Genomic DNA, 12,934 nt, shown 5'->3' with positions numbered 1-12,934 from the left:
GATCAGGAAGATCTTACTTATTTTGGGTTAACAAAACATGGAATATCATGCAAGCCTCACGGTCTAGGTATATACCGTTAGAAAGCTATCTGAAAAAAGGAGAGTCGATTCAGGTCGGCACTGTCGAACAGTTTATAACTTCAGAGGACTGAGCCCATCGAAAAGCTCTTTGTTTGTATACTCCTCCCAGGTGGGAAATGGGAAGATCCCAGAATCTTGCCTCTGAACTATGATTAGATTATCCTGCTATACGTACTAGTATTATATTATTCAGTAAACCATACAAATAGAGGCCACTTGTTCGGCCTTGTATAGCCGCTAGAACTATACGGATTATGTGACAAGGTAAGAATTACTAAAATGTATCAAATTGATCAAGGCGATTCCATGGGCCAGAACCCCCTGACAAGGAAAAGGAGGGAGAACAAAACAAAGATGGAAGCCCTGTCTCAGGTTGAGCTCTACATCTTCGACCAACCTTCACAAAGTCCGAGCATCGTGCGACAAATTTTACCAACCTCGGCGACAAGGCTGAACTTCTTCCATGACCCTTGGCCGCGATGGTGCACTAATGCTGTGGGATCTGTGATGGGCTTAGAGCCCATGTTTCCGTACCTTCCTCTACCGGGACTATAAATGTTTTGTTAATCGATATCTCGTTGACCTTTTTCTCTAATAAGGACTCACCTAAAACTAGTAATAGGGAGGATCAATACATCGTCGACTAGCTTGGCCTTCCCTCCATCTTGCAGGCCAGTCAGCGCATTCCACCTAAATCTAGCCGAGACATTGAGCCATTCCTTAACAGCGTAAGTCAAGGCCTCCGGACCCGTCAAAGTCAAAGGATCAAGGGCCTGTAGCTCAGTACGAGCGGCTGACGTTTGTAGTCCGCCGTATTGATTTGCAATTGTCTGTAATTGGTGAGCGAGATTCTCGAGGTATCTGTGTAGGAGAGGATGGTCTCGTGTCGAGGCGAACGACCACTGAGTCAGCTGGATCGAATCCGGATAGCCCATGCGCCAGCATGTGTGATCAGTGGGCAGACAATCTGCTTCGATGCTGAAAATTGCCCGAACAGGCTTCGTAGATTTATAGACGGACCTAGTCTCAAGGTCTGTCCATGGCAGAATATCCTGTGAAGTGATCCACTGGGCAGGTGACTTGAGTGGCACGGTATCGAGATCTCCATACTAACAGCTGGTCAGTCTTAATTCGGAGGGGATTGAGCCGGCACGTATGTATTAGGACTTACGATCCCGCCAACAAGTGTAGCGACTAGGATACGAAAGTAGTCTGTTTTCTCAACCATCGATGGCAGCGATGCATAATGCTCATGGGACTCAGGCGCGAAGTGATCGATAAAGTCTACCATGCCCTCATCTTCCCAAAGAAAATATGCCATTCCATCCTCGACCACGAATTGCAGCCATCTTTCGACACTTTGCCGAGAGTCTTCTGGCCAAGTATCAATTCGCCGGTGACCCCATGTCTGATGGATGATTAAGGGGATTAGTGAATGTGGCACTGCACAGCGTGCTTCGCCAGATTCAGTCGCTTGGGTTGCTAACTGCGCGGCTTCGATTATAGTTTGAGGGTCGGGATTTGGCTGCACTCAATTCGCCGGGATAGACCACACTAATATATATCGATTCAGTGACTGTTAACAAAAGCACATAAGACGAAATCATCCTTTGGTGGAACGAAAACCAGTGTATGGAATGTGTAATGTATCACTTTCCTCCGCCATGTCCGAAAGTAGGCACGTGTTTCCAAAGCAAAGGGTATCGCTCTTTCAACGAGGCCACAACTGGCACATGGCGATGACGATTAGAAAAGGCCAAGAGGCCCAGACATACTATTAGAGATGCCGAGAGAAACGTTAATTGGCGGTAGCGGGCGCGAGACACCATTTGGGAGGATCCTCAACAGTCTTGATCACGCAAGGGGTAAAGACATGGCTTTGACGGGATGAAGTTTATTAACCGAGAACCACAAAAGAAAATTTGCAGATTGAAGGCAAGGAGAACAAAATACGCAGAAATTGGTGAAACCTTCAGGAACAGTAATGTTCGTGCAACAGCCTGGAAAATTGCAAGTGAGCCAAGGCAGAACTCATACCAACCACTTCAGAAGTGAACACAGCGCGACATATTTTAACTGAGACACGACTCACTCCGTTGGGGATATTTTCGCCGGGTTGGCTACTACACCATTGGTTAGTTTAAAAACAGACTGAACAGCCAAATTCCAATGGTGAAACAAAGAACAACGACCATTTTGGAGGATATCACCCAGACTCCCCCTAATCGCTCAGCACCAGTCCACATTATCATTGACATGGAATGGGCGTAGTTACTCATTTATAAACATGGAAAGAAGACGAGGATCTCATTTTTTCAGATAATAGAATAGGTTGCCTTCGTACGTGCTTCGACTGGAAGAGTCACTGCTAGACGTTGCGTAACGTTAGTCTGCAAAACCTGTATTGGCAAGCTTTGAGCCTTACTCACAGCTGCGAATCTCGAATTGCAAAAGAAAGCAGACGATTCATATCTAGGTTGGCTCTCTCGTAAGGATGATAAATCGTCCTTCTGTATCTGAAACAAAAAGGAATCCGATGACACAGGACTCAATCGATGCTGGAACGGATGCAATTGCTTATATTATCATCAACCGTTCGATTCTGTGTGCTGCAAGTAGAAAAGTACCAGAGATACTTCCATGTTAACAGTGATGGCCCCAGAGTGAGCACACTGATGCAAATGTACGGATGGTCGCTTCGAAACCGAGCTGGACAACATAACGTCTCGCAGTCTCTCGGTGGAAGGGTTCATTGTAGAGTTCGATCTCGAAGTCATTTGAAGGGGTATTACAGGCAAAGCTCGGTCAGCGATTAAAGAACCTATTGGATATATGATTGTTATTCTTGGATTCTGAAGAGCACAATAAGAGCGATGAACTATGTGACTGTTTAGGAATTGCCCTTGTCAAGTATGGATACAGCCCGAAACAATAGAACGAATGCCCATGCCCATGGTTGAGCATCCAGGTAGCGCGCGACCTTGCCAACATTATCTCCTCAAGAGAATTGCCTCTATCCATTCCGATGGCGATATCTCGGATCCGACAAAGTGTTTAACCGCTATGGCTTCGTAGAGCTTCAAGTTTCTACGAGTAAAGTCAATGCTCCGTAAAAAGTAAATCTTAAGCGAAAGCTAATAGGATCAGACCGTTGGTTCATCAAGCGCGCGAGAAAACTATGTTCCAAGGTTTGAGACTATCCACACAAAGATACCTCGTATTCCCGAGAGCACACCATAGAAATGTGTCTACCCAAGAAGTCCAGAACCAACAAGTTCTCCTATCATAGCCACTCCACAACATCAGATCAAAGACAAACATATAAATCAAACCCCACCGAAACCTACATCTGCAACTCTTCAACATCAGTTTATCTACCCCGCAAGCCAACCAACCTATCGTAGAGACTTTCCTAAACAACCATTCTCCACCCAGATGCTGCAGAGCATAAAGAAAAAAAAAAAAAAAAAAAGAGGAGTTTCGCACTAACCGGTAACCGACGGATACGGGGGTATGGGGTACATACCTAGGGGAAAGGACAAAGCTTCCGAAAGCGGGGACTGGACTGATGAGTTGGCAGTCTCGACTTGAGCTTACTCAGTTCTGTGGTGTGTTGTAGGCTACAGCGATAGTAATGATGATGATAGTCACGATGAAGGTGAGCATGTATGTAAGATGTTACCTCACGTGGCTGTGTTTGTGATACCTCCTAGTAGTTTCAGGGAGCCGGACTGGTGAGGGGATTTGGAATTGGTGATTCGGATGTATTTGGTGCATACGTGTGTGGTGCGCTGCTTATTAGGAGGAACTCTGACACACTGAGGTATAGAGGTGCAAAATATTCGTGATAATGTCGATATTGAATCGCATACATTGAAAAGAGGGGGAACGTACACCAGGGGGGAATAAGATGGAGAGGGGATTTCAACGCTCGGATCCCCGGTGTCTCATCAGGTGTTCTGCCCACGTACATACACCTACCTTGCTCACCGTAGTCACTTTTGACCCCAAGTCAGATAACGTCCGTGCGAGCTACCCCCGGTCCAGTGGCAGGCACGGCCTTTGGGGATCCGGGCTAATAGGAATCGGGGGACCGCGCTGTCTCTTGGGCGGGGAGTGAGGAGATGGTCTGAAGATAAGAGTTCATGTGAGATGTTGCGGTCTGGGCGGTGTTTGTTTGTTTTTAACTGAATATGTAGTAAGAATTGCTATTGGGATGAAAGTCTTGCTATGAGTATGAATTTGTTCAATGTGGCTGGTTAATTAGCTAGGGTTACATTATCAGAAATTCAAGATGCATGATACATTGATAGGCGATTCCTGGTGGGCCCCGCCGCTATAGCTTCATAGTACTTCAAGCATGTCAACCAAGACTGGGTTACTTAGTATGTACGATGCTGCTTGCTCCTATGGTGACCTTCGGAAACCAGATGGCCGACGTTATTGTTTCAATAGGCGAAAGCGAGCTACGGGTTCAGAACCCGACACGGATAGCCGTAGATGTCTACGAGGTAAACTCGGGTGCTAAGTCTTTGGCGCCTGTCTGAGACCCTAGCGCTGTCTATGCGTAGACATACGTACTCGTACTAGGTTTTAGTGTACTTGGGGCCGCACTTTTGAGCAAGCTTTAACTTCACTAAATGGGGCCGTTACGCCAGCTCTGGGTACCGTGGCCGATGGTTGGTTGACTGGCGAGCTTGCACGGACGTCTGACCCCTAAGGTATACATTAGTAGATTCTCCTCTTTCGTTTACTTTTTAGACACACTTTTCAACAACACGGGCTTTTCAGGTGAAGAGATGCGCTATTTCCCCCTCATGGATATTGCGCTCCCTGTTCAATGACAGGCATTGTGAACAGTCAGGGACTTCCCCTATTGCAGACCTTTTCTTTTAACAAGGTTAGACACTAAGGACGTTGACAGATAGCTTCCCCTCGAAGCCAATGCATCTCCGCATGAATGGTCGCAACTCTCATAACAAAGTCAAGACCGATCGAGACCATTTTGATTGCGAACTGTATAGAAAGTGCTGTATTCGGATCAGGGAAAGTGCTGTCACAAAAGGTCAATGCCACACTGAAGCCATCGCTTGTCTAGAAATTCTTGGGAGCAACGATCGGAAGGTTATTCTTATGGTCCACTTTGTAAATGCTTCATCGTTGAGAGTCAAGTCAATTTGATATCGAGTTAAGTGATAAGGAGGTTTGTCAGCACACTCGGCGCAGTAAATTCCTTATCAACAATCCCCACGGGGCTTTTTGACCCAAGCATGAGAGAGCGCTCCACCTTAGGTTCGGGACCTATCGCCGTCCCGACAGGACTAGAAACCCCTCCGCTCAATGCGTGGGGGATTGACTCTACATACATTGACCCATCCGTAAAGTGCTTACCACTAAGGACTAAGTAGCAAAAAATGCGATCGCGTGCTTCCGACATGATCTTAAGGCTGTCAAGTTGAACAAGCAGGAGTATGGTTGAAAATCTCCAGGAAGGACGTGCGCATCACGTCAAAATAATTCTCACCGCCGCGCTCGGGTTTTTTAAGCAGTTGGTGATGGCAACAGACAAGAAAACTCTAACGGCCCATATAATTTTTGGGCAATACGGGAGACAGGCTTCCGGAAAGACGGGTCTCGAACACACCCGTATCTGTCGATCAAAGGGCGAGCGTGCGAAATTTTGATTAATCGTCGCCGATTACCCGCTCGGGCCCCAAGTCTCCGGTGACGGACCGCATGGAGACGCCGTACGCACTAGTGAGTCGTACGGCGTAGGTACTAGGATTACTTGTTAGAGGTCAAAGTAGACTAGAATTGGGGCCGGTCAGTAGCGCTTTGAACGACAGGGATGTCGGCCGTAGTCTTGGGTGTTGATCGAACGTGGATGTTCAGACTTATTCGACTTCACAGAGTCTGATTTTCAAAGGAGAAGTACACGAAAAACTAAATTTCATGCGATGTGATATTGTGTAAAGTTGTTATTATTATTATTATTTATTTATGTAATTTTTCTTTGGCTGGCGGTGTATCCAGTCAAGGGAACTTGTTTGAATTTCCCCAGTTTGCGCGATAGACGGTCAAAAGTGTACTGGATTTCGAGCAGGTCTTTCATAGTTTAGATAAGCGAGTCGATCATGAATACCATCATAGTCACACTCCCTACTACCTTCCCTCGTCTGCAATAATATCACTGTTAATTGTGCAGACGATCGGTATCGGGGGGTTCGGAAGGAAACCTGAGTCTTAAGGGCCAATCCGCTGCCGAGTCGGAGAGCAATGTTACCTAACCTGACTAGAATATTTTCCCGACACCTATAAAACTATTATTGATAGGGTTTGAATATATATTAATTACTCGAGATATCCGCGACGCCAGTGACAATTAAAATTCGACCATCTTCGCAAAGGCTGGTAAGAAGCACTGCTGTGAAACCTGGGCTATAGGATTCATCTATTGCCATGAAACATTAGTTACTATGAAAATAGAAAGAAAATAATTTAAAATTTATGTGCACAGACGGCGCATAGTGAGCTTGGGATGAGATTTTAGGTCGCGACCCATGTAGGCCCAGGGGTTAGCGAAGCTATATACCGGAGTTGATAGTAGGTACCTTGGGATGCCAATGGACTGGGGCAAAGGTCTAGATGGAAAACTTGAAAGTGGGTACTGAGAGGGTGCATGCATCCAACGTTACACAGACCGAATGATAAGGCAGTGGATATAAAAAATTTTAGACAAAGAAATTGGCGAACAAATTCCTTCCCAGGCATACCCGAAATTTTGGTTGTATACTTCCTCTCCATCCAGAGTACTATTTACATGAGTAAGAAGACTTAGCTTCCTATCAGCATCAATGGAAAATACTTATGCTGTACGACAGAAGGCCAAATCACCCGATTGTGTGTCAGCAGTTCCCGTCTACAGTATATGCCGTGAACGGCAATTAGGGACCCTTCCGACCAGTAAAATGCCTATCCGGGAGTCATGCCAAGACCGGACCGCGTGGGGCCCGGTGGCTCGTTCAGGAAGAAAATTTTCTTGTGTACAGTGCATGCACGGACGTCAGTCGAAAGTAGTTGAGAAAAGGGAAAAGTAAAAGAGGAGAAAAAGAAATACAAAGGGAGAGGGACTTGAGCTCGGAATCAAATCCTTGGGAAAGAACATCTGATGTCATGATTGCACGTTCCAAGGAAATAACTTGTTGGGAGGACGGCGCTAGTCTCTTAGTGGATTTTGTCAAGAGTAGTATCAAGGTTCCAAGAATGAACATGAATTAGTCGACTACGTTATGTACCTTAATTGAGTGGTTATCAAGGAGGACTGATTCAGTCCTTCCCGTCAGATTGAGGTGTAATGATGGCACTTAGACCAAAAGTACCACACCGAGCGTCGCAAAGGGGGAAGGAGTTCAATCTTACCATTACTAGAGTGCACGACAGTTAATTGGTTCGCATGCTGTACGTCAGGAGATTCGAGACTGCATCTGCATAACATTCATGGGGGGCATATCTCTAGACGACTAGTAGTGACTAGTGTGTCAAAGCAAGGGGAGCAATCACAGTCCTAATATAAGCAAAGTAACAATATTCTCCTAGCCTCAGACCATCGACTCTATCTAGACCGTTGAGGGCCATCGCGAGTGAGCATGCGCAGGTTTCATTGGTCGCTCCTGATAACGATACCGGCGCTAAATTGGGTTCTGGAGAATGCAGGCTAAAGAGGGGGGGGTGGAGAACTGATAGGACACTGACTTACTTTAGGGTGCGGTGACTAAAATCGAGGGTAAAATGTATTGCACGTCAGGCCCCATATACTGCTAATTACTTTGGTCCCAACCAGAAATTGATCCGCCACTGTCGCAAACAGCAAGACAGCATTTCCAAGAGTGGTAATATTTCCTACCTGCCCGTATCCCTTATCAATGGAACATGTATTAGATCAGAGTGAACCCCACCCTAAGTTAGGGGGATCCCGAGATCAGGGAAGAAGAGCGAAAAAATACCCTTCCATTATGATGTACAATCGAAGAAGATTAAGAATTCAACCAGGTGAGTCGGATACGTATCGCGACATCATTTACAAACTAGACCTGCAGGGAGACACGTATTCCTTGATTTAGGACATTCCTGGGCAGTGACGCTAGTGGACGTCCGACCTCCTCGGAGACATGCAGACCGATGGATCTTGTCAGGGTGCTAAGTACTACTCATCGTATGTAAATATACCTGCATAATGGAGATGCATACACACATATCCACTCTCCGCCATTGAGAAGGCCCTGTTCATTCCGGAGATGCAGCCTTGAAGATCACCTGCCCTTCCCATTGACAACCATGCACATACTGACAGATAAACCGACATGCATCATCAACACATACGGCACCCGATCGCAAGGATTTTGCGATATGCCACCCATGGGAAAGACAATGCGATATCGGGGATGACGGGTAAAAGAATTCTCAAATCATTCAGCGGGCGGGTGTATAAATTTTATAAAATATATGAAGTAGATATACTTCCGATTAGATCCCTTAAGATTTGCCACAGAGCAAGCCACCATGAAACTGTGACTAAAGGAATATTGGACGGCGGTCTGGCCGATGGGAGATCGTGGGGGGCAAATCAAATGTCGTGAGAATCTGGAACTATAACCTGACCGTCCGGTACCCTCCATTTACCTGGAGCTCACCCTTCGACCCACTGGGTCGGAACGCACTGACTGGTCTGTTGGGGGATCGTCCCACTGTCCCAGACCGTTCGATCGCCTATTTTAAGTTGGTGTATTACCGCTAATACCACCTCCTCGTCCTGTCGTTATCCATTGGTTTTGGCCGGTTTCCGGGTACGGCGGCAACCCTTTAGCCTTAGGCTACGAACTTATCACCATGTATAGTAACGGTCACGGTGGAAAAGTAAAAATAACACTAAAAACGAAAAAAAGAAAAAGGAAAAAAAAAGAGTACTAAAAAGTGGATTGCTTGAGTAACCGATTGAATATCGTTTTTGCCATCAAGGGGTTGATGATAAAAAATTGAAAAATTTAAAAAACCACTAAACATAGAAGAAAAGAAATCGCCATGGAAGATTAACTCGACAGTGGGAAAGAAAAAAAAAAGAAAAAAGAAAAAGCCCTCCGCGTCTGTCTCAACTTAATTTCGTTTTCGCCCCTCTTGACTATTAGGAACAGTAGCAAGTCAAAAAATCCAAAATTCTCCGGTCATTAGGTTTCTTATCAACGATCATCTCATTGCCTTGATATATTGTGTACTGCGGCTCCATCTCCGGTCCCCATTCTCCTCTCTCATCATCATCTCCACATCTCCCATATATTTCCTTTCTCCCTCCATGATTGATCATCCATCTTTCTCTTTCAACGTCGGGGTTGAGTCTTATTAATTCCCCCATCTCATTCTTGTTTCCCCTCTTCTTTTCTTACAATTTGAAACGCGATTGCTTCACTGGTATTATCTTACTTTTTCTTTTTCTTTTTTTTTTTACTGTTTCATCACACTAGATGTCGAGCTTTCAAGGTATGTGCACATCTGTTCATCGAATCGTGATGCAATCTCCTTCTATCGCGCCATTCCCCTTGTCATGCCACAGCGATTGTTACGTCGGTGATTTCCTCGAATCCCGTTCTTTGCGAGTCCTTTTGTATCACCACAGGAAGGGATGGGGTGTTGTGATACGCTCGCCTTTGCCTCCATTTCCCCGAGTACGGAACTGATGTCCAACGCTCCTTCTTGTGATTTCTTATTCACCATTTCTTTCGCAATTTCTCTCCAGGTCGTGTGCCGATCTGTCTTGAACACAACAGTTCTTCCTCGATTTCAATTCACTGTCCCTGTACGACTTGACTATATGTTAATCTGTCGCCACCCTTGTGCTCAACTTCAACCTCATGCTTCAGCATTGCTGTCCACTACAACACACTGTGCTAACTCATCCAAAAGATCGTATTGACGGGGCCAGCTTGTATAAGATCCTCGTCTCTTAATATCTACAACCTTAAGAGAAGCAAAAGTATCCCTGTTGCTCTATCATATCGCTTCTTGTGTTTGATCGCACAAATCCGGCCGGATGCCATACACTGCGCCGCTCAAATCGTCGCCTTTCGCGCAACATATTGAGAACCTTGAGCCAGAGTCTCAGTCTTGTCCCACGTCACCTACCTTGGTTGACCCGCTGGCGGGACGACCACGCCTGTCTCGGTCTTACTCTTCGACAGCTTATGTACGCAGACACCGCAGAAGCCCATCAACCAGCAAATCGTTCACTTTCCCAGCCCCAGAGAATGTGCGGAAGTCCAAGCAGACAATAGATTCTCATGCTACCATCAGGCAATCGCCTCCTCCACGAAGTGATGCTCTTATCCCTCCTGGGGCGATGATCTCTCCTCCGGAATCTGCCCCAAACTCTAGTGATGAAGAATCCAATGACGTTCACAGGGAGGGGCTTCGCCTGCAGGAGTTGGAGGTAGCTGTGAGGTCTATCGAGCAGAGGCGCGTTTCTTCTCCAGAGCGAGAAACCCAAGAGAGGAAACCGTCATCCAGCGTAGCGCAACTAACTAATCATACTAAGAAACCTCATCCACCTCTCTCTAAGGAAGCACGCAAGATCTCCCATTCACGCTCAATCACAGAGCACACCATCGCCCTAAAGCAAGAGGAGGCAGTGACGAGCTCTCCCGATGAGAGCGATGGAGATAACGACTTAAGGACGAAACGACCCATGGTGCGTAAGAAGTCAGGGGAGCTCGTTAGACCGGCTCTCCGTCCGCCTTCTGCGCGACGGCGCCCGTCGAGCATGCCTGGGACGCCAACATATGCCAAGGCCGTGCACTTTGATGCTCAGCTAGAGCACATTCGCCACTTTTTGCAGTTGGATAAGCCCCAGGCTGTGAGTGCCGGTGCATCTCCAGTAGACGACTACGAATCTGAAGGAGGTTTTCCGTTTAACAAGGATCAGTCGGACATGTCTTCCTATGAATGGGATATTAGACTCCCAAATTTTCCAAGGGATGTCTCAACCCGAGTGCATCAACGAGTTCGGCTTGAACGTTTGTTTTTGTCGTCGGACAAGAACACCTTGGTTGGTGTGGTGGCGGTCGCTAATCTAGCCTTCCACAAACATGTCGCAGCTCGTTTCACATTCGATCATTGGAAGACGATCTCTGAAGTTATTGCTGAATACAGTGACGACGTTCGCCGTAAGCAGATTAATGATGGATACGACCGATTCTGCTTCAGTATCAAGCTGGACGAGCAGGCAAATCTAGAAAAGAAGACCATGTTCCTTTGCGTTCGTTATTATGTCAATGGACAGGAATTCTGGGATAACAACCGGGCAATGAATTATCAGATTACCTTCCTTAGGATTCCTACATCGAAGTCGGACACTCATAGTCTACCTGTCAAGCCGATCGCAGTATCTCGCGCTCCTCTTCCTCGGAGTAAGACCTTCGCCGGCTCTAGCGCCAACAATCAAGGAAAGGCCCCATCCTTCGATGACTTTTCGAGTATGAACGACTATCTTTCATTTGACCGCAAGACCCGAGGTGCTAACGATCGGCCTCCATATGGAGTTAAATCACATGATGACGATGCGGTGGCTCCCGTGCGTCGTGACAAGCAGTCTTCCCAGATATTTGGTAGTCGTTATGACTTCGAAGCATCTTTGAATGCTGCTATGCGCACTAAGTCAGCGCACGACCGGACCACGCTCACTGCTCGGGCAAAGTCTGAAGTCTCTCCACCAGGGGGCGGGAAGTACAGCCCTGTCAAGGGAAGAGGGACGATTGTCGACCGGCCTCTGGGCGATAGTTTTTCACAGTCAAGAACCCAACCTCAGGCCGAACCATCGAAACCGTCCTCCTTATTGTCAAGCAAGCCTCATCGAGAATCCTCGGTGTATAAGGAGCTTGTCGACCGATATTGTTTCTTCGGTTCCTCGAGCCCTTCCCACAACACTCGTCCCATACCAAGCTTGGATAAGTCTTCCCCTCATAGCACGCAAACGTCTTCTTCTCAATCCTCACCAACATCGTCGCCCAAGATGGACACAGCTACTGGTAGCAACTCCCGAAATTCTTCACCCACTCCACACAGCTATCCATATATCGAATCCATGCAGAGCAGTTTCCTCAAGGAAACACACAGACCGGCAGTTATTCACGGATGAACGAACCTGCACCCTAATGACGAATTATATTCCGCCTTACACGTCTGACGAGTTGGGCGTTTCGTCATCTAAATAACATCTACTACTATCCAACAACATACTGCGTCCGCTCGTCAGATACGACAATGATTGATCATTTTCTCTCCGATGTTTATTCGTACGATGTATCGTGCAGTATGCGACGTGCCATTTCTATTGCAACCCTTAATGTTACTTTTGTGATACCTCTTTTTTCTTTGTTATAATTGTGCCTCTCTCGTGGTGTTGAAGCTCGAAGTATGGCCTTTGCGATGGTAATAAACCGCGGGTCCTCACTTCTTGCGTTTCCTTTCTTCCGCTGAAGGGGCATAAAAGTCATGGTTACATGGCGTTGGTACATCGATCTGTATGCTCTCGCCCGGGTGTTAGTTGTTTTCTTTTCTTTGCTTTTATCCTTCTCTTATTCTGTCCTTTTCATGATCATGAAGTTATGTTTCTCTAGTAATCTATTTGTTGGTCGGCAGCATTCATTGAGAGCGTTTTTTATGATACGGCATCCGGACTAGGATGTCGTTAAAAGAAGTCGATTGCATTCAGCATGTTGTTAATTATCATTATTCGACTTGAGCGTTGTACGGAGTTCGATCGCACATTTGAGTCCAACTCCCCTCCCGAGTTTCTTTTCCTTTCCTC

General features: G+C 46.5%; 4 protein-coding genes across 4 annotated transcripts; 1 reads left to right on the top strand and 3 right to left on the bottom strand.

Moving 5' to 3' along the window:
• Window positions 1-266: 266 nt before the first annotated feature.
• On the bottom strand, window positions 267-1,910 carry BDV27DRAFT_146891 (uncharacterized protein; the record flags this gene model as incomplete). The annotated part of the gene is made up of 5 exons (XM_032070651.1): window positions 267-324; window positions 550-630; window positions 688-1,190; window positions 1,253-1,606; window positions 1,764-1,910. The coding sequence occupies 5 exons, from the start codon at window positions 1,908-1,910 to the stop codon at window positions 267-269; spliced, it is 1,143 nt and encodes a 380-aa protein (XP_031925600.1).
• Window positions 1,911-3,046: 1,136 nt separating this feature from the next.
• BDV27DRAFT_131343 (uncharacterized protein) lies at window positions 3,047-3,553 on the bottom strand. The gene is made up of 2 exons (XM_032067616.1): window positions 3,231-3,553; window positions 3,047-3,168 (listed from the first exon to the last, which is right to left on the bottom strand). Exon 1 carries the CDS (start codon window positions 3,445-3,447, stop codon window positions 3,241-3,243), a length of 207 nt encoding a protein of 68 aa, XP_031925599.1. The 5' UTR covers window positions 3,448-3,553; the 3' UTR covers window positions 3,047-3,168; window positions 3,231-3,240.
• Window positions 3,554-6,311: 2,758 nt separating this feature from the next.
• Window positions 6,312-7,598, bottom strand: BDV27DRAFT_131337 (uncharacterized protein). Its single transcript, XM_032067615.1, has one exon. The coding sequence runs from the start codon at window positions 6,883-6,885 to the stop codon at window positions 6,628-6,630; it is 258 nt and encodes an 85-aa protein (XP_031925598.1). The 5' UTR covers window positions 6,886-7,598; the 3' UTR covers window positions 6,312-6,627.
• A 2,355-nt stretch (window positions 7,599-9,953) lies between these two features.
• On the top strand, window positions 9,954-12,440 carry BDV27DRAFT_16917 (protein phosphatase regulator GAC1). Its single transcript, XM_032074967.1, has one exon. It carries the CDS (start codon window positions 10,163-10,165, stop codon window positions 12,260-12,262), a length of 2,100 nt encoding a protein of 699 aa, XP_031925597.1. The 5' UTR covers window positions 9,954-10,162; the 3' UTR covers window positions 12,263-12,440.
• Window positions 12,441-12,934: the final 494 nt, after the last annotated feature.

Source organism: Aspergillus caelatus (assembly GCF_009193585.1).
Source record: "Aspergillus caelatus strain CBS 763.97 unplaced genomic scaffold BDV27scaffold_139, whole genome shotgun sequence".
Taxonomy (NCBI): domain Eukaryota; kingdom Fungi; phylum Ascomycota; class Eurotiomycetes; order Eurotiales; family Aspergillaceae; genus Aspergillus; species Aspergillus caelatus.
Note: the sequence above shows the minus strand (reverse complement) of the source record. Positions and strands in the feature narration are given on the sequence as shown.